The following is a 22,401-nucleotide window of genomic DNA, read 5'->3' as shown; positions in this document are numbered from 1 at the left end:
GAACATTGCATGAGAAATAATATGTACAAATAAATGGGCAGAAAAACATCACAGGTGTGTCTATGATCCATGTAGCTGGATGAAATGATTCTATACAACAGCAAGAGGGGAAGGATCAATGAACCATTTTACGGAGATATAACAAAACATAGTTTCAGGGGGGTTCCCCGGGCGAGATGTATGGAACAAAATGAGAGAACTCCGCATAACTAAAAGTATAAACCCAAACAGAAAAAGGAGAAAAAAAGCATAAAAAGGAGAGAAAAGAGAGGCCAGTGGTAAAAATAGTGGAGGAGAAGAGAGAGGGTTGGGAGAGGAAACAGCAAAAAGCAGAATCAAGATGGCCTCCCACCTGTATCCCACCAGAGTAACCCCGGACTTTTAAATTAAATGAAAGGTTGAAGAAGGAGGTGGAAGATTTTCAAAAGGAACAAAAAATGGGGAAACATAAGAAATTCCAACATGACTTGGCGTATTTTGAATCTGAACAGATATTAGATTTACAAGGAAGAAGGGGTAGAAGTAGATCAACAAGTAAGCTTAGGCAATGGAACAAGGATAGAGTAGTCTCAGATAAGGAAGTAGATAGAATGGTGTCTTTTTTTTAGGGACCCCAGGGGAAAAAGGAGAAGAAGAAAAAGGAGGAGATATTTAGAACCGAGAGGGCCATTTGGAACAAAAGACACAAGTAGCCAACAGCACAGAGAAGAATACAGTGACTCGGTGTCAAAAAGCAAACACGAAGACAGGCCAAATAAAAACAGGAAAAAAGAGGAGAATTCCTGAATATTATCAATCTCACTGAAAAGGAGCTCTCGAAAGATCATGTATCCCTATTACAAAAGGGCCTGGATTTTTCACCTAGTTGCACTGGAGATCAGTTTTGAAATGTATAAGGATATATGTCTCTTTCTCAGACGAGTTAGTTTTTAACTCGTGTATATGCACAGAGAGGTATAGGAAGATGGGGAAGTTGCCAACATTGTACCTCAGGATGTTGATCTTAAAAATATTGATGAGCTTGAATATCTACAGGGCAATACTTGGTTGGATTCAGATATGTTAGATCCACCACCACCGTCCGGCTTGTCAAATAAGTCCAACACCTTTCTAAGTATAACTGATACCTCCAAACATTTTTGGAGGTGGTAATTAGAGATATTAGGGAGATGGACTGGGACTATTTCTTGATGAATTTAGATAATTTATCGATTGGTGAACATAGAGCCCTCAGGGGACTTAAAAACTTTAAAGAGGTGGTAATTAAGCCCAGTGAGAAGGGCGGGAATGTGGTGATTTGGAAAGAAAATGAATATGTCGAAAAAGTTTAGACAATTAAATAACGAATTGTGTTATGAAGGATGTGTCAATAATCCTTTTCCTGCACTTGTTTACTGAAATTAATTACAAACTTGAGAGAGCCTTTGAAGTGTGACTGATTGGGGAAAAAAAACGGGACTACCTCCATATAGAGGAATCTAATATCCCTACATTCTATATAAAGTGGATCAATGTGAATTCTTAGACCTGAAAATAAGAAAGATCGGAGAGAAAATAGAGACTGACACTTTTCGCAAACCCACGGCGGGTAATTCCCTTCTCCACACCACCATCCCTGATCACTTATTAGAGGGATCCCGTATGGACAGTTCCTAAGAAGTAGGAGGAATTCTTCTAATATAGATTACCATTTTGAGAGTCGGGAACTAAAGGAGAGGTTCCAAGCGAGAGGATACCCTAGGCCGGTACTAGAGGAAGGCACAGTGCAAGCATTAAAACAAAATTGGACACAGTCATTACAAAATAGAAAAACAAGAAGAATCTACGGCAGGACAAAATTGGGATGGTTACTAGATATGGAACACACTGGAGCCAATTAAATCTGTACTAAATAATCACTGGCGTATTCTTTCGTTAGATAAGAGAATAATGAACATAATAGGGAAGAGGCCCTGTATTATAGCAAAAAAGGTTTCCACTATAAGTGATACCTTGATCTGTAGTGAATATAGGAAGAGTAGAAGTGAACCTATGTATATACAGCCACCCCTGAAAGGTATGTTTGCGTGTGGACACTGTTCCATATGCAAACGTGGATAAAATTAGAGAATTCCAGGATTCCACAGGTATGAGAACATATTCTATCAACTCCTTCCTTAATTGTTCATCGTAATGGGTTACATATACAGTCCGGTCCATAAATATTGGGACATCGACACAATTCCAACATTTTTGGCTCTATACACCACCAGAATGGATTTGAAATGAAACGAACAAGATGTGCTTTAACTGCAGACTGTCAGCTTTAATTTGAGGGTATTTACATCCAAATCAGGTGAACGGTGTAGGAATTACAACAGTTTGCATATGTGCCTCCCACTTGTTAAGGGACCAAAAGTAATGGGACAGAATAATCATAACTCAAACTTTCACTTTTTAATATTTGGTTGCAAATCCTTTGCAGTCAATTATAGCCTGAAGTCTGGAACGCATAGACATCACCAGACGCTGGGTTTCATCCCTGGTGATGCTCTGCCAGGCCTCTACTGCAACTGTCTTCAGTTCCTGCTTGTTCTTGGGGCATTTTCCCTTCAGTTTTGTCTTCAGCAAGTGAAATGCATGCTCAATCGGATTCAGGTCAGGTGATTGACTTGGTCATTGCATAACATTCCACTTCTTTCCTTTAAAAAAACTCTTTGCTTTTGCAGTATGCTTTGGGTCATTATCCATCTGCACTGTGAAGGCGTCCAATGAGTTCTGAAGCATTTGGCTGAATATGAGCAGATAATATTGCCTGAAACACTTCAGAATTCATCCTGCTGCTTTTGTCAGCAGTCACATCAATAAATACTAGAGAACCAGTTCCATTGGGAGCCATACATGCCCACGCCATGACACTACCACCACCATGCTTCACTGATGAGGTGGTATGCTTAGGATATTGAGCAGTTCCTTTCCTTCTCCATACTCTTCTCTTCCCATCACTCTGGTACAAGTTGATCTTGGTCTCATCTGTCCAAAGGATGTTGTTCCAGAACTGTGAAGGCTTTTTTAGATGTCGTTTGGCAAACTCTAATCTGGCCTTCCTGTTTTTGAGGCTCACAAATGGTTTTCATCTTGTGGTGAACCCTCTGTATTCACTCTGGTGAAGTCTTCTCTTGATTGTTGACTTTGACACACATACACCTACCTCCTGGAGAGTGTTCTTGATCTGGCCAACTGTTGTGAAGGGTGATTTCTTCACCAGGGAAAGAATTCTTTGGTCATCCGCCACAGTTGTTTTCCGTGGTCTTTCGGGTCTTTTGGTGTTGCTGAGCTCACCGGTGCATTCCTTCTTTTAAGAATGTTCCAAACCAGTTGTTTTGGCCACGCCTAATGTTTTTACTATCTCTCTGATGGGTTTGTTTTGTTTTTTCATCCTAATGATGGCTTGCTTCACTGATAGTGATAGCTCTTTGGATCTCATCTTGAGAGTTGACAGCAACAGATTCCAAATGCAAATAGCACACTTGAAATGAACTCTGGATCTTTTATCTGCTCATTGTAATTGGGATAATGAGGGAATAACACACACCTGGCCATGGAACAGCTGAGAAGCCAATTGTCCCATTACTTTTGGTCCCTTAACAAGTGGGAGGCACATATGCAAACTGTTGTAATTCCTACACCATTCACCTGATTTGGATGTAAATACCCTCAAATTAAAGCTGACAGTCTGCAGTTAAAGCACATCTTGTTTGTTTCATTTCAAATCCATTGTGGTGGTGTATAGAGCCAAAAATGTTAGAATTGTGTCGATGTCCCAATATTTATGGACCTGACTGTAGAATAGTATGCCCATATAACAAGGCTTATATTGGCAAAACAAAAAGGGAATTTAGCCGTATAATAGGAGAATATCTAGCCAGTATTACTAGTAAGGATGATGACCAGTCCCCAATAGCCATTCATTTTGAACAATACCTTAACTCATCATTGAAAGGTATAAAATATGCAGCCATCTTCCAGTTGTCTTTATCAGAAAGGAGAGGTGACAAGAATAAGATCCTCCTGCAAAAGGAGGCAAGATAGATTTTTCTATTTAAATACAATGAGCCCTTATGGATTAAACAATGATTTGTCTTTTACAATCATTTTTATGAATATTGAGTTTTACCTGGTTATATAGTGAGATGTTGGAGAACATGCAGAACTAAATAGTAGAATAGATAGGTATGACCGTTTTGGAGTACTTTGTGATTGATATAAGGATTAGAGGATCTTACCTCAGTACTAAAAGGTCCTGCATGCTGACCAACCAGTAGGGGGAACCTATGTGGCGTTTGAATTAAAACATATCCCAGGGAGCTTGCTTTAAGAGGCAAAACATATTTGCAATAATGGAGATGTATAGGAGTGGCAGCCAACCAATCCATAGCTACCCCCTGAAGAAGTGGGAGGGGCAAAACATGTAGGAGGAAGGAATCACATCATCCTTCCATGTGCAATCCCCCAGTGAGATGCTGGAGTGAACGTCCGCTCTCTGACCCAGTCTGAGGTTGTGTCGACTTGGACTCTTACATTGACATTGTTAAATGCTGAAGAACCCTGCATCATCCGCCTACTGAGAGTACATTCACTGACTTGCTGGTTCCACATGGTGAGAGCATTTCATATTTATCATTGTATGAATGCAGGATTCTTCACTACGGTTCAGCGGCCTACAGAGTCAATCTGCTACCTGCTTAGTGAGCTGGATCTGTACTATGCCCGTCAGATGACCAGTAGACAGGCTCTGGTGATGTTCTGAGGAGATAGAGCATTTCAGTGTACCTACTACACTTACGAACTGAGTTACACTTCATTGGAGGAACATAGGTTGCCCCGTTCAGCTGCTCTCCTCTTTCGTGGTGGAACTACACCTTGTGGATTTATTATTTATGCATACAGATTGGAACTTCTACTGTCAGCTGGATTCCATGTCCTGATATACTATACCGTTACATGCACAACTACAGAGGGATTTACAGGGGATTATTTCCATCTTCATGGGACAGGGGCACTTTAGGGATTATAGAGAGTAGTGGAGGGTTAGCCCTTGGTGCCCTGGCTGCGGGAGGGAGGAGGGGGGGCCTGTAGGGTTGCTGGGGTTGCTCTGGGGGGGAGGATTGTGTTGGGGGGGTTGGTCGGGGTGGGGAACCTGGGGGGGGGAGAGTGATATGGATAGGAATGGGGTACGTGCATTGTTTGATTATATGATACGTTTTGTCAAATTGCTACGTCCTTAATACATTTATGCTGCTTATTAGCCTTTGAGGTGCTATATCCTTTTGTGGGGTTTTTCTTTAGGTTGTTATCTGCTTCCCTTTATCTGGATATGTTTGGTCCATGACCAACTTAAACACCTATTTGGAGATCAGGTCTTGGGACGACTGATCTGCACATGACTGACTATGCTGGGTTGGATGCGCTCTCGTGTCTAGTGTGATCCGTTTTAAATCGAAAAGCAGAGGGACTGGCAGGAACACCAGGGATTTCACCCAAAAGAAGCTATCAGGAATATGAAATGTTCAGTTCTGGAGGGTTTACAAGAGAAATGCATAGGTACTGTCCGGCATAGATATTACTAGTTAGTTATTTTTTGGGGGAAACCTTTCCTAACAACCAGCTGATTTCAGGTAAGGGTTCAGATGTCACATGTACACTATATTGCCAAAAGTATTAGGATGCCTGCCTTTACACGCACATGAACTTTAATGGCATCCCAGTCTTAGTCCGTAGGGTTCAATATTAAGTTGGCCCACCCTTTGCAGCTATAACAGCTTCATCTCTTCTGGGAAGGCTGTACACAAGGTTTAGGAGTGTGTCTATGGAAATGTTTGACCATTCTAACAAATGCACTTCTGCAAGATCCGGCACTGATGTTGGACGAGGAGACCTGACTCGCGGTCTCCTCTCTATTTCATCTCAAAGGTGTTCTATCAGGTTGAGGTCGTCAGGACTTGTGCAGGCCAGTCAAGTTCCTCCACCCCAAACTAGCTCATCCGTGTCTTTATTGCTTTGTGCACTGGTGCACAGTTATGTTGGAACAGGAAAGAGCCATCCCCAAACTGTTTCCACAAAGTTAAGAGCATGAAATTGTCTAAAATGTCTTGGTATGCTGACGCCTTAAGAGTTCCCTTCACTGGAACTAAGGGGCCAAGCCCAACCCCTGAAAAACAACCCAACACCATAATCCCCCATCCACCAAACTCTACACTTGGCACAATACAGTCAGGCAAGTACCGTTCTGGCAACCGCCAAACCCAGACATGTCCATCGGATTTCCAGACAGAAGCGTGATTCGTCACTCCAGAGAACACTGCGCTAGAGTCCAGTGGTGGCGTGCTTTACTCCGCTGCATCCAATGCTTTGCATTGCACTGGGTGATTTAAGGTTTGGATGAAGCTGCTGGGCTATGCAAACCCATTCCATGAAGCTCTCTGCGTACTGTTGTTGTGCTAATCTGAAGGCCAAATGAAGTTTGGAGGTCTTCAGCTATTGACTCTGCAGACAGTTGGAGACTTCTGCGCACTGTCCGCTTCAGCATGCGCTGAACCCACTCTTTCATTTTACGTGGCCTACCACTTGGCTGAGTTGCTATTGTTCCCAGTTGATTCCACTTTGTTATAATACCACTAACAGCTGACCATGGAATATTTAATGGCAAGGAAATTTCCCAAGTGGCAACCAATAATGGTACCACGCTTGAATTCACTGAGCTCCTGAGAGCGACCCATTTTTCACAAATGTTTGTAGAAGCAGTCTGCATGCCTAGGTGTTTGTTTGTATACACCTGTGGCCATGGAGGTGATTGTAACACCTGAATCCAATGATTTTGAGGGGTGTCCCAATACTTATTTGGCAGTATAGTGTATATCCATGGAAGCTATTTTTGCTGAAAATGACAGGATTCACTTGATTAGTAAGTAAAAACCTTAATAGCCCCATCCTTTTTTTTTTTTTTCTTATTTCCTAGAGGGTAGTAAATGCATGTAGTGATGTTATCTGTTTGTGCAAGTGAATGCTAAAAGTAGTTCTCTTAAAAACAGGAAAGTGCAGACTGGAGCTTCCAAGAAACTACAGGTATAAACATTAGTCATTAAATGCATGCTAAAAAAAGCAGCAAACAAAACAACTGATTTTTATTTTTGGCAGGTATGTTTATCAGTTTAAAAACATTTGTGAAAGGCAGTTTCTGAGCAGTGACCTATGTATAAAAGTCATATGTCTAGAAAAGCATTGTTTAATCTGTTTAGCCAATTTCTATTGTGTTTGTGTGTGTGTGTGTGTGTGTGTGTGTGTGTGTGTGTGTGTGTGTGTGTGTGTGTGTGTTTGTTTGTTTGTTTTAAACTGATCATTTTGAAATTTAGTGGTAATTTATTACTGTGTTGTGTTTTTTTTTTTTTTATTAGGCTATTTTGGCTTTTTGCTGGATTTATGTTCGAAAATATCAAAGTCGTCAAGAGAGTGAAGTGATTTCAACTATTACAGCAATATGTTCACTTGCTATTGCTCTGATCACCTCTGCTCTGCTGCCTGTGGACATTTTTCTTGTCTCCTTTATGAAGAACGGAAATGGCACATTTAAGGTATACGTTTTTTTTAAAAAAACTGTTGACCTAGTGTTTTTTTTTTTTTTTCGTATCTCGTGTTCTGATAAGTGCTTATCTAACTTGTTTTGCTATTGTAAAGTACTGTTTTAACTCCTAATGTCACAGTATCCAGGATCCATTATCTGTAAACCCATTAGTTGTATGGAATGTCAAAACTTGAAATTATAGCTGCTGGTCGGTAATGTTCCATATCCAAGATGGCCAAGAATTTTCTAATACAAGAACTGTTTATAGCACTCTTGCCTGTGTTACAGCTGTGAAGACATGAACTTTCTTCGCTACTGGAGTAATTTTTAACATTGTTCAACAGAAAAAAAATAGCAGATTTTATAGAGTGTGTGACAAAGATTACTTTAAAACCCAAAACAATTGTATATTTTCTGAAAGCAGAGATCTTGGAAAATAAAATGGTGTTTAATTCATCTAGATTACTTTTTCATATCTAGGTTTTTAGGAAAAAAATATACTAAAATACATTTTAATGGGGACAAACACAAAATATTACCCAATTTTTTTTTATACAATATAAAAAATTAGATTGTGTCAAATATATACCAAACATTTCAAGCCTTAAATTTCACTCGTGAAATGATAAAAAGCAGTGGTACCAAATATTGCCCATATGCAATGCTTATGGACAGGTCTTTACAGGTCATCAGTTAAGAGGCTATGAAAAACAATGGCCCTAGAATTATTGCTGCCACACTGATGTTTGTGGCAATATTTATATCTACTTATCCCTATATGTGCAATATGTGTTTACAAGCACATGGGTGCCCTTTGACCATAGTTGCAATTGCGTGTGCATGGGGTGAAAGGGTTAATTTAATTATTTATTTCTTAATTTTATAATCATTTACATTTTTACCTTCCTTTTTCCCTTTTTTCATTTAACTTTATTGCTATCATCACAAGGGGGCCAGCAAGCCCCTTTTATGTAATATTCTTGACAGGTGACCGGTTCTATTTATGTAAGCATCATGGGTCTATTAGCTTCCTATAGTCTCTTCTGCGCTTTGCTACAGCTGATCAAGCAGAAGACTTACTGTGGATTACCTCCACAGTCCTATAAACGTGAGTGGTTGGCTCTATAGCCACTATCACTTTTACATAAAAGCCAAAGTCATCTGAACAAAATGGTAACAATCTCACAGCTTCTGTTGTAGTCGCGAGCTTGTTTTAACCCCTTGATTGCCAGGGCATTTATAAACATACCTTGTAGACAAGTGGTTAGTTAGCAACTCTAGGCAATAAGTAAAATGAGTAAGTGCTTCTACCTATAGTTTGATCGACAGCCAAAGCATTTTATTTTTCTGTAATTCCAGGGCGCATTCTCACTGATGCTGTATGGTAACATGCATGTAACCACAGCACATGGAACACACGAACTGCAGTGCCACAGTAATAATTTTGAATGGCACTTTAGTGGTACTACTAAAGTTGTGGGCAATGCACCCTACCGCAGCAGACAAAAAGGTTCCGGTCTATTTTTTTTCCTTCCCTGATGCTGCTGATTTGCTTCCAGCGTACTCAAATAGAATGGGTAAACGTAATGTAGAGTGTTCTAATACCTAACGGTGGGGTTGATTTTATTAAGGATCTATGCACACTTTTATGGGCGTCTGGCGGTTTTCTTTTTTACTGCTTCCAAATGGCCCTCCATATTATCCTATGTGTCCATGCACACAAAGACGTTTAGAAGCCTTTAGTAGTAGTAGCGTTTATCAGCATGAAAAGAAATCCAGGGCTAGTGCGCCCAGGAGCAGCGTAGACCCTTTGGGTCTGGTGTGAATTTTAAGGGGAATGCCATTAGGCCTGGTAAGGATTGTGGGGGGAACAATGGTGTGTTTGTTGTAGTTTTTTTTTTTTACATGATGTGGCAGACTGCTTCCTGGCCCTCTCCTTAACAATGGCCCAACTTCTTAACATTGATGCTACTAAACATAGCTTACACACTAGGATAAACGCAGGCAAAAAAATGCTAAAATATTAGTGTTTTTTGTTCAGCGTTTCTAAGGCGGTTTTTAGCTTTTCTACTGTGCATGTGACCTTAAGCTACTAGAAGCAAGTGTCAGCATATTTTTCTGCTCTTAGAAGCTAAATAGTGTTATCCTATATGTGCATGCACACGACTTTAGGCTATTAGCATTTTTTGAGCTTTAATGTCTTGGAGCAGAAAAAAAATTGTTTTTGGAGCATTTTTCCTGCAGGAAAAAAAACGCTCCTATAAGCTTTTTTTCTAACTTTTTTTTTTTAATTGTAAAAACGCTAAAACGCTTCTAAATGCTACTATTACCAGTGTTTTTTATTGAATTTATTTTTGAGCTTAAAAACACATTAGTGTGCATGGAACCTAAAACTGGAGAATGCAAACTCTGGCGCAGCTCTGCATAGAAACCAATCGGCTTCAAGCTTTTTTTTTTTCAAATCTTAATTGAACAAGCTGAAGTTTGGAGCTGACTGGCTACCATGAACAGCTACACCAGATTTTGCACTCTCCAGTTTTAGTAAATCAACCCCAATGTGTTGCTTGTATTACGGCAATGCATAGTTTAAATGGGCCTCTAGTGGAGAAGGGTTTTTATTGCTGCCCATGTGTCTTTTCTGGAGACACTGGTGACTTCAACAGAAAGTGAGTGACATTTCCCAATCCTGACACAGCAATGAAGTTGACACCCCCTACACTAGGGGAGCAATTGTCTTTAACTGCAAACGGCGACCATTGGTAAACATGTAAGCAGCTTTCAAGGCTGACTTCAATCTAATCCTCACCGTTCCAAAGAGACCAAATACACATACATAGAGAAGAAAAGGTGCCTCTAAGAGGATCAGCAGCAAGATGAATAATTTGAGCAGCGATCCAAAACACATGCTCATCTACAAATTATTGCTGGGACAAACACCATATGTTGTATCAGGGCTTTAGCACCTATTATTTATATCCCATCACTTTCCTCTGCCACTATGCTGTTGCTTCTCTGTGTTGCTAAAAAGTAGCTCTTCCTCCAAAGAGCAATGAAATGTAAATGCAAGCAGTGATAAACACTTGACATGACCTTTCCTCACACTATGCAAAACAAAGTCAAGTGTTTTGGCTGGAGTTGCCTTTTTCACTTCATTGAAGGAACACTGTAATGTGTTTTTCCCAGAGTACACATTTTAAGTTAATATTTAAATTTGTACCTGTTAATAATTATTGATGTGTCTTTAACATATTTCTTGTTTCCTGTTTTCAAGATTGTGTTGTGGCTCTTTGTATATTAGAGTTAAAGATTCTTAAAGTTAAAGGATAAGTTCACCTTTCTGAGCATGGTACACATTACACCCATATTTTGGGTATAACCTGTAACTTGTAGTCCACACCTGCACCCTGAACTCCAGACCCCCCCCCCCCCCCCCCGACAGCAGGCAGGGGATCCTTTCCCTGCACCCGCTGTGACGTCAGGATGAAACCGGGTCACAAGAGTGCAGATCAAACTGCACATCTGTGATCCATAGGAGAAGTACAGCCAAAGCTCGTTCTCCTTTAGGTCTGGTCAGGCAGCAATTCTCCACAGTGGCTGCATTCTCCTGTCCCTCTTTCTCCACACAATCTGTCAGTCTGATTAGGCAGCAAGTCTTAAAGTCAGTCAACCACATCGCACAGTAATGCTGGACAATAGCTGTGCTTCACTCCTCCTCTGTCTTGGTTTGTTAGACTGGTCAGACATATTGAAAAATAGAATCCATCTCTGATGGTAAATGTACTTTTCTAATATACAAAGAGCCACAACATGGAGAATCACAGCTGATATCTACATATTTCAGCTGTGGGAGTGCCATTTTCCATATTCTCATACTCCGATTCCATAGTTACACCTCTTTACTTTCTGCATCATTTTATTCTCCACATCCTTTAAATTAGTGCTGTGTATCTATATTTGTATAGTAGATAATACTAAAAAATGCGTATGCACAGCAGTAAGATCGAAGATTTTATACATTCACTTCTCATTAACACCCAGTCACAACAAGTATGTCATATCTAAGCGCAATTCAGAGTTCATACGCATTCTATTGAAATTCGATCTTGCTGAGCTTTTCTGCAATTTATTCCTCCTTCTATTCTCCACAGCATCATTCTCCTTGCCGTCTCTGCATATAATATGAGCATTGATCAAGGTACAATGCAAACAGAAACTTTTCCTCAAGCAGATAGAAATTCTGTCCTTTGAGGCTGAATGGAAGCCATCTTCAGGAAGCAGAGATAAGGCTCTGTCCTAGGTGATGGCTCCTATTGCAAACTGTGCATCTTGAGGACTTGTTTATGTATAATGTATGTCTCACCTTGACATAAGTACAAATGGTACCTGGGAGGATTCTTCCCATCCCTTGCTGATCCTTTTTTTTTTTTTTTTTTCCTTTTCTGACATATACCACTGATAGTCCAGTTAAAGTGATACTAAAAGTTCTGATTAAAAAACAAATATGTTGGTAATGGTTTTGCACAGAGCAACCCCAGTTCTCCTCTTCTCTGGTACCCCGTTGGCGCACCGGCTCCTCCCCCCTGTTGAGTGCCTCCAGAGCAAGCTGCTTGCTCTGGGGCACTTGTGTATGTTTGCTCCCATTTTGCCTCCTCACTGACTTCGCTCCACTCTCTCCTCACTGGCTGTGATATCGGGAGCCAATAACTCCCACTGCTGTGTCTCAGCCAGTGAGGAGAGAGAAACCCGGAAGAGCCGCTACACTTGTGCACAGAGCTGGATTGCAATCAGGCTCATGTAAGTATTAGAAAAGGCTGAGGGGGGAGATGCACACAGAATACAAAAAGCCTTTAGAACCACTTTAAGATTAAAAACAAAAAGAAAAACAGGAGTTTCTGTTTTGATTGTAGTCATCACCACATCCAAACTTTGGGGGATGAAAGAAATCCTGCTTTCCAATATAATTTAAGGAGCTTGGCAATAAAATCCTTTAAAACATCTGTATTTCTATGCATGAATAAACTGTACTCAGATATAAATTACAGGCTCCTAGAGATCCCAGAATGGCCTGGAATTCAGGCACAATGACAGACGTGTAAGAGCTTCAGTCTCCCCCTAAAATAATTAAGTCAGCAGCTACAAATACCGTAGCTGCTGACCTTTTAAAAAAATAAATAAATAAATAAATTAAAAAAAAGGCACTTACCTGCTGAGGGATTTAGCGCTGGCACCAGCATGTCTATGAAGGGAAACCAGCTGTGAAGTTGCATGGTTCCCACTGCTCATGAGCAAGCTGCGCTGCGCTTTGTAAATGGTATATTCAGTCTTCTGGAATCTGTGACATGTCCCAGCAGGCTACAAACAAAAGGGGGGGGGGGTGGGGGGTGAACTCACTGGATTGCCTAGTTGATCTGAGCAAACGTGGGAGTGGATACCTTTCAAGACTAGGTACCCATTACTGCTTTATGCTGGCCATAGATGGCTTGTTTTTTTTCGTTCAGCTGGGGAGCTGAATGGGGGAAAAAAAGACATTCCTCCATCCACACAAGTGAAGTGGATGAAGGCATCTCCCTTCATCCACTTCACCCCCACTCCCACCCCATTGGGGAACTCTCTGCTGTCAGAATACTTATCAGCAGCTTCAGCCGGTGATCAAAAAGAGTTTACCTACATACCTGGTTGACTGAAGTCAATCTAATAATTGATCTCTGTCAAAAAAGGAACAACTACACAATCTGCTGGTTTCTGCTGAACTGGTCCAATTTCAATCCATCTTTGGTCAGCTGTAGAGGTTTCAACCTCTATGTTTAAACACCCCTACATGCCTTCACCTTATAACTGTCAGTTTCTTTGTTTTGATATACACATGGGAAAAAAACATTTTATTTTGACCTGCGCTGTGTCAATCTTCAGTTGAATCTATGGCAAGTACTGGATCTTTCTTTTGGACATGATTTGCCAAAAATGTATGTGTTTTTTCAAGTTGACCATAAATGGAGGTTTTTGAATGGCAGTGGCTATAGAAATAAAGGGGCCACTTTTATCGTAATGATCGGTTTAAAGTTTTTCGGCATGTCACTTAAAGCAAGGCTTTCAAAACTTTCTATAATCTATTTAATCTTTTTGCTTTCAGGTTACCCCCTCTTTAAAACATATATGTAGGAAAATCGTTCTTGACCCCATCTGTCTTTGAAGCTTTTAGTCTGTTTTTTGCTCCCTTTCATCTTTAAATTCTTGGAGAGAAAGGTTCATAACACTCCGAGCTACTTTCTGTCTGCAAAAAAATGCCTGTTTGACCCTGTATGTTATCATATCTGCTTGTAGAGTCTACTGAGGCTTCTTTTATCAGAAACCAGTGTATTTTTCAGTGCCACTGGAAAAGGTCATCACAAATTATTTATGGTCCAGGACCTCTCAGCTCCTTGTACTTAACCGTGCTCTTCTAAATTTCAGTCTTTAGATCTTTAGATCACTGGGTCTTTCTGTGCCATATTCTTTCTTATTTAAATGTGCATTTTTTTTACATTGTAAAAATATTGTTACTTATGCTTACCCATGTTTCAGCACTACAAAGGTCTGTTCTAAGAACCATGGTATAAAAACCAACAAAATCATATTTTATGACAGTCTGATATGGCAGTTGTTTCTGCCTTTGGAACATAAAATAGAGAGCTCATGGCCCCACCCAGCCATATTAACTTCATCCTTTCCTAAATTGTGGCTGTCAACAATGTAGTACTGTTACTGCACACTTTTATTTCCTTACAGTTCTTTATAGACTGCTATGAAGCTGAGTACTGCAGTTCAATCAAAGCGAGGAACGAGAAGTGTCTGGTAGCAGTACAGCAGCACTGCCAACTTTTCCTGGTAAAGGATGTAACAGAAGTACATAATAAAGGAATACACTTCCCTCCTGCACTACCTCCATTTCTGACATAGTGGATTTTATTAAAGCATATTTCATTAGTTATCTGTAGAAGGCTGGTGATGGTCTTTGGGCTCGTGTCAGTGGGCAAATGTTGCTTCTAAACACAGAATTTGACAAGTGCATTTGATCTGCTTCAGGCTGCTTTTGCATTCCCATGTACGGGGAGAGAAGCAGTTCTGAATCTCAGCAACACATGCTTTTCTTTAATATTACTTCCTAACTTGTATGCGTTGTATCTGCAGTTTTTTGAAATTTTGCATTTGTGTAATTTTCCTAATGCCAGTTAAAAAATACTTCAGGAAATATTGTTTTTTCCCAGTGCTGTTTTTTTTCCCTTTACACTTATGCAGGCAGAGTTCTGTTCAATGTTTATATAGTTTAAATAGTACTGTTTTCACTAGTGTTTTTCTACTGTGCATTTGCAAAAACGTTGTGCTTGCTGCCATTGCATGCAAGCATGTCTTCTATAGAGGTGAATGGCTCTGCAGGTAAAACTGGAGTATACATAATCAAAATGTTACATCTTTCTGGAATACCATATAAAAATACTTGTTAAACATTGCAAAAATGCAGCCCAGTCTTAAAAAAGACATTAAAAAAATAAACAAAAAATGCATTTTAAAAAAGTTTGTTATGAAGAAAAAGTGTGAATGAGTTGCTAACTAATTTCCAAGGGTAAATGATTCCATCTTCTACAGGTAGGAGACCATTGTATATGAATTCAAAATAAAACCCAGTGGTTGATACTCTGAAGAAAACAAAAAATCAGCCCTATTAATGGATGCTTGTGAAAACATTATTTGGAGAACTGGCATACTATAAAGACAATATAGATTTAATTTCTAATGATCCAATATGTGAATTTTTTTCTTTCATTTTTTAGGAATGGGCTGAAAATAATTCCACACGATTTCAGATTGAAAATACAGTCTTAATAGGATATTACAGTAAGTACAACTTGTAATGAGCAATCCGGTGTGCCAGATAATATATATAGTATAATAATGCATTTAAATTTTTTTTTTTATAAACATAAGACAAAGTGTTGTATCACATAGTAACAAAGGATACCTGCCTTATTTGATTTTAGACCAGTACTGGATGACTTCCGATTTGTTTTGAGTATTGAGCCTTGTACTTAGCACATTTCTTCTGGTACTTTTTTGGCCTGATTGTGGATTAATTTTTTTTTTCTTTACACTATATGATACAAATTGAAAAAAAACATTTATGTAGGAGGCAGTTTTTTGATTCAGGTAATATGTGGTCTCTTTATTCGGTACTTTGTCAACGCTCCGGCAGGGGTGGTAGCTATCTTTGGGGAAGCCATTATGGTATGACATGCTGTGTGGGTAGAGCAAGAGACACTGCATATTAAAGGTAATTGGTCATGCCTGAATGTATATTCAGATTTTTACATCAAGTCTTTTTAAATGATTTTTATTGTACGAACTTACTCATGAATAACAAAGAACAAGCAAAGCATACTGGATAGTGCAGCTAAAACAATTCATTAACAAAAACCAGGAATTACACTCACAAAAGCTGAAAGTTTCATCCCAGAATAAGATTCACAGCATGGATCAGTTCATGGGAACTTGACTCACTCCCTGTGTAAAAGCCAGTATCCAGAGAAGAGGAAAGGTGCAAACAGCCTAAATTAACCCAGGCTGACAAAGACCCACATTGCAAGGATGGAACACCTGAGTCAGCTGTATAGCATCCTCCATGTGAAAGCCTCAACTTAAATATGCCATCATTAACATGTTTCGAGGCTCCACCTATTCCTCAGAGTGATTGCAGCCTCTTAAAAAAAAAAAAAAAATACTGAATACATTCTGGGTATTGGGGCCAGTCTCTCCCACCCACACTTGATCTGTGTTTATTTAGCTGGTGAAGGACTCTCCACCAGTACACACTTACTGGTGGCTCTTGTTGTGGTAGTACCGAAGGAGGGCAAAGATCACAGTCAAGTGTCCAACGACCGTCCCATATCACTTCTCAATGTGGGCGTAAAGTTATACAGAACGAGTTAGGAAAATCTGCTGCTGCCCTTCAACCCTTATTTTTATTTTTCCTAGACAGGTTGGTTTTGTCCTGTGCTGAGAGGCCAAAGACAATACCACAAAAGTGATCAATATGCAACTGTGGGCAATGCACTCCAAGCCCTGTGCGGTGTTGGAGTTGGTGGGCTTTAAATCATGGTTTTGCAAGCACATATTGGCCTTTTATGTGAACCACAGAGCTTGTTTTTGAGATTTAAAATAGGACACAGCAGGGCTGTCCCCTTTTGCTCTTCACTTTTATCCTTGCACTCAAACTGTTTCTTAGATATATCCAGGCACACATGGATATCAAAGGCTTCACAGTGGAGGGTTTACAAGTGGGCAGCATATGCGAACTATGTACTGTTGATTATAATGGAACCTCTCACTTCTCTTCCGAATTTGTTGGAAGTGCTGGAATACTTCTCGCAACTATTTAATTTGTGCATTAACCGTAACAAATCATTTGTGCTTTACCTGGGTCTTCCCTTGCAGGTGGTGACACAATGTAAACTCAACTTCTCATTTGTGTGGTGGGATGATGCTATCACTTACTTAGGGATCGAACTACCAATGTTTCACAACGTTATGCTCACCACTTTGGTCCCCTGTTGTATAATATTCACAATGACCTTAAAGCATAGCATGGGACTTGAAACCCGTTTCATGGTTCGGATGGGCAACAGCTTTAAAAATGAATGTATTTTCTCGCTTTCTTAATGTGATGCAGGCGGTACTGATTTCTCTTCCCAAAGCTTTCTTCCAAACCATGCAACGTCTGTTTTGATCTTTTTTTAAGGAATAATAAACCTGCCAGACTCAGCCTCACTTCCCTGTCCCTTCCTAAGGGGGGATAGGTCTCCCTGACCTACAGAAATACTACTCAATTGGACAATTGACTAGAGTAGTAGATGGAACCAATCTGAGACCAGAACACTGTAAGATCTCAAAAGTCTCTCACCCTCTGATCTGGGCGACACTTAGATGCTTTCAGAAACTGATGGCATGCTTTCATTGTTAGTCAATCTTCTAGATCCCAGACCCTTTTGGAATAGGCTGTAGCTTATGTAGTTACTCTGGGCTTTGTTCCTGTACCCTTCATCATGTAAAGTATCTAGGTTTTGTTTTTTATTAGTTTATTTTCTTTGTTATTTTATTTTACATTCTAATTCATTTATGTAATTCCAATGTATTTTGTAAAACTTTAAATAACAATTCCATATGGAAAAAAAAAAGGTATGGTGGAGCATCACACAGATGCACTTAGCGCAGGTCTAAGGGGCTGCAGGTTCTAGTCCAACTAAAATTAAAAAGGGGACTGGACTAAAAAAAAGTTTAGATGCATGTAAGGATGAATGAGCATGCTGTACAGTAGTCATATAGTCAATAATGAATTATTTGTATGACTATTGAGTAGCATGCCCATTCATCCTTAATGTTCTTTTTATATGGATCTTTTATTACATTGGTTTGCCTGTATAGGCCACCATCTGCAATACAAGCTGTCCAGACAAAATAGTAGTTAGAGGGTTGAGTCAAAACATTTACCACTGACCAGAGTGCTTACAATGATCATGTTTAATTTATTTATGTAAAACCTTTTTCATGAAAAGGAAAAAATGTGTTACTGTAACTGCTTATAAAGTTGTAGCTGGAGTTGAATTTCAATTTGTTAGTCAAATCCATTTAAGTCTTCTAGTCTTGACACTACCCTCTACCCCGACAATGCTGTTGTCTAAAGGTGTCTGCTTTAATACTTCATCCAGAATGCAGACACCCTAAGACAGGAAGTGTGTTGCTGGCCTGGATCACCAGGTGAAATAAAGGGACAAAAAGCCTAAAAATAAAACTAATACAGCCACCACATCAAATGATTGGTAAGCTGCAATGTATTACATTTTTTCTTTGTTAGTGTATCTAAATCTGCTAGTCCATGTAACACTACCCTCCCTCCAGACTGACAGTGCTGCTGCTCCTTCATCCAGAGTGGGGGACACTCTAAAACAGGAGGTGTATTTCTGGCCAGATCCCCAGGTGAAAACAGAGGGTATAAAAAAGACTAAGAAAAAAATGCAGCCACCATATCTAATGAATAGTAAGCTGTAATATATTACATTTTGGGTTTAATACTGCTTTAAGCTTATTTCCGCTAAATAAAATTAAATCATTAATTGTTGCTAAGTAAAGGATTCCTGCTTTGCAATAAATATACAATATGCTGCCATATTACACATATGTATACTTTTTTTTTTTATTGCAGAAGTTCTTATTCCACCTGCCTAGCTTGTGCAGTGCTGTGCTCTGTGTTGATATTCTCTTCCGTCCCTAATAGTGTCACAAGCATTGAATAATGGGCTGCCTGACACAGACTTCACGTCTGCTTTCTGCAAACAGGAATTGTTTAGATATCTTTTTATAGACTTCCCCTACTTTATAATTAGCTTTATTTTCAGATCCTCACTGCTAGAGGAGCCCAAGTCTAAGTACAACACTTCTAAGTTAGGTAATTTGTTAAGCTCTGGGTCTGTCTTCACCTTGCTTGGATAAGGGCCCAACATATCAATTAAGCTTTGACATTTTACAAGCATACACTAGTGGATCAACTGGAAGGGTTCCTAATTATTGCTTGGGCCACATTGTATGTTTTATTTTTACCACTCTATTATACTCTGCAAATAAATAGCAGATGAGCTTGACAATTTGCTGAAATATGTCATACCTAAATGCATGCATTACCCAAATGTGTGTTTTAAAGAAGTGTAAAAAAAAAAGTTACACCCAAGCAGATGGCCACCTTCCCCCCCCCCCCCCCAATTCCCACATACACAGAAATCTGAAGGTAAACATGCCTCAGGGACTTCTTTAAAATTGTAAGGCCAAAATGTATTCTGCTACATGTACATGTAAAAAATAAAAAAATCCCAATAAGTGTATATTGATTGGTTTCTGTGAAAGTCGGTGTTTACAAACTATAGTGTATATATACTGGAATTTACGCAGCTATGGCACTATACTAGTAATGGTGGTGAACAGTGGCTTATTGTGAGACTGTGATAGTGTGGCAGACAGTCTGGTGCTAACTGGCTGAGAGGTACACTAACTGTCACTGACCTCAGTAGTGATCAGCAGTGATCAGTGCTAATACTTTACACTAATGACACTATCTGGGAAGAGGTTGATAACTAGGGGCAATCAAGGGGTTAACTGTGTGCCTAATTATGTGTAATGAGTATAATATGTGCTGTTTTTACTTTACTATCTGGCTGTTTTTATCCCTGTTTTTTAGGGAGAGGAAACTGCCAGATTGCTGTTCATAGTACACTGTGTCCTCTGTTTTTCTAAGGACTGATTTCAGCTGATATCATTGGCTAAAATCGGCTGCCAAATTTGTGCTATGTCAAGTCACAGCATGGGTTGGCAGGGGGCGGAGGCATGCACGTGCCCCAAATCCAGAAGAAGGATGGTCACGTACATGTACAGTGCGGGAAATTATTATTTGATCTCGTGCAGATTTTGTAAGTTTGTCCGCTTTAAAATACACCTATGATACAAATTAAAAACCCTTCATTTCTTTTTAATGATAGAGACAGAATATCAACCAAAAATCCAGAAAAAAACAAATGACACAAATGTTATCAATTGAGTTGCAGTTCAGTGAGTAAAATAAGTATTTGATCACCTACCAACCAACAATAATTCTGGGTCCCACAGACTGGCCATGTGCTCATGTGGTACGCAGATTCGTCCTGTCAATTTAAGAAGGTGCTTCTAATGACAACTCGTTATGTGTATAAAAGACACCTGTCCACTGATTCTCTTTCTTGGCCACCACCTTTGACAGCTCTTTGGTCTTGCCTACGTTGCCTAAGGACTTTAGAAACAAGCACAGGGGGTCAAATAATTATTTTCCTCATTGTATGTGATCGTGCCTGTACCTGCTGCCCGCTCACAGTATATTTACTGTGAGTGGTCGACAGGTGGTTAAGAAACATTTCTCTCTAAAAGGTTGTTGTAATAATTTTTCCTACTGCATTTAGAGCGTAAAGGGTATGTTCTGTAGTTTTGGTAGGGCAGTGGTGGATCCCTTTACTCATTTCTATTGATTGTTTCAAATAATATAATTTGACTGGTAACACAAGTGTGCCCATGCGATTTCTCATTCATGTATTTCGGTTCCCATAGCATTTTGTCTATTGAGTTTGAGTGTCTGTCAGCAACTTACCCCAGCATGTAATCAGACAGGTGACTTTTTTTTTAAATTTCTTTATGCTGAATTTAGATCTTTGTCATTGAACTAAGATTGCTTTCCATTTGTAATAGTCACTTGTAGTACTTTACCTGCCTAGAGGGATGCAGTCATGATAATTTGGGGCTGCCATTCCTGAGATTTTTTTCAGGGGTGTAAGCTCCTGAACTATAGGTCTTTTCCTTGCTTCATTACCTGCTGTAGGGTCAAGAGGCCCATCTTCATTCACTGTAGTGACTCACAAAGTTATGAAGCAAATGCCAGACCCATAGCTTTCAGGTATACTTAAAGGAGAAGTACAGCCAAAGTTCAGTTTGTTTTTAACTCCTATGACCCGTTTTCAGCCGATAGTGGGCTGAAGTCTGCTGTCGGCTGATGTCACTTAGCTGGTCCAGACTGGGGAAAGATCCCGACTTTAAAGTCAGGATCCACCCAGATCCATGTACCGGAACCTGGCTCAGTCTCTCAGCGATCCGCCTAGAGCCTGAGCTAGCCATTCCCTCCCCCTCCACAGCCCGGTGCTCCAGTGAGCGCAGAGGGAAGGGGGGCAGAGTAGAGAGCGTTGACTGACAGTCACCAGCTCTCTGCTCACTGAGAACTGCGCTATCAGCGGTCTTTGATTGCTCAGTTCTCAGCGATAGAGCTGGTGAGGGACAGATGCAGCATCGGAAAGTACACTACCTTATCTTACCACCTAGGTAAGTCTAGTTTCTGAACCCCCAAACACATTTTAAAATTTTAAAAAAATCATTAAATTACAAAAAAATTCAATTTTAAATCACATTTTCACTAAGTAGGTACCCGGATCACTCTACTGTTTTCATTCCTCGTGGTAATAGGTGTGAAAGAGGCTGAATAAAGCAAAGCGTGGAATGGAAGTTAGAAGTATACCTGGAATATCCATATTTGGAGAACATCTGTTAAACATCTGCAGAATGTATGCTATGTGTTTATTAGGATTTAATTGCATATATTGCAGGGATTGGTTTATAAGGTTAGGTTGGATATGTATTACATCTGTTCGTTGTCAATCTTGATGCATATTGTGTGACACAGAACGGACATGCAGTGTGCTGTGTGAGCAAAACTTTACGCTGTCCTCGTGTCCTTTTAGAAAGATCAATTCACCTTGCTGTGACTCATCCTTGGCTTATCCATCTCATTCAGTTCTTTTTTTATGTATGCTTGAACACAGATTTCTTATCTCATGAATCATGTCAATACTCTTCATCTTTGCTGCATATCTTGAAAATTCTTTTCGTGTGATAGGACATTTAATCTGAATTTCTAGGACAATTTAAAAGGTTATATATTTTTTTTAACCATACTTGCATGCCTTTAACTATATTTAATCTACTTTTTCTATTTAAAAGTTGTTGATGCCTTGAGCACCTACAGTTCAAAAACATATGTTTAAAAGTATAGATTATATCTGATAGTAAACAAGATGGTCCATTTGCTTTGGCAAGGCATTTGAGTTTATTTTTGTCACAGATGTTGACTTACATTTCTTCTGGGCTTCCACACAATGCACCAGGTTTGTGTATAACAATATAATAAATGCAAAATATTAAAATATCTGTAT

The 22,401-nt window shown here is 39.6% G+C and overlaps 1 protein-coding gene across 1 annotated transcript in view; it reads left to right on the top strand.

The window, feature by feature from the left end:
- LMBRD1 (LMBR1 domain containing 1) overlaps window positions 1-22,401 on the top strand; it is a 270,616-nt gene that overhangs the window by 22,977 nt on the left and 225,238 nt on the right. The window contains exons 2-3 of the mRNA XM_089681325.1: window positions 7,434-7,610; window positions 15,409-15,472. Of these exons, the coding sequence (XP_089537451.1) occupies window positions 7,434-7,610; window positions 15,409-15,472 (241 nt within the window). The remainder of the gene's footprint in view (window positions 1-7,433; window positions 7,611-15,408; window positions 15,473-22,401) is intronic.

The sequence above is a fragment of the Staurois parvus genome, unplaced genomic scaffold (assembly GCF_062004578.1).
Source record: "Staurois parvus isolate SC_StPar_1 unplaced genomic scaffold, SC_StPar_1.0 ptg000264l, whole genome shotgun sequence".
NCBI lineage: Eukaryota > Metazoa > Chordata > Amphibia > Anura > Ranidae > Staurois > Staurois parvus.
Note: the sequence above shows the minus strand (reverse complement) of the source record. Positions and strands in the feature narration are given on the sequence as shown.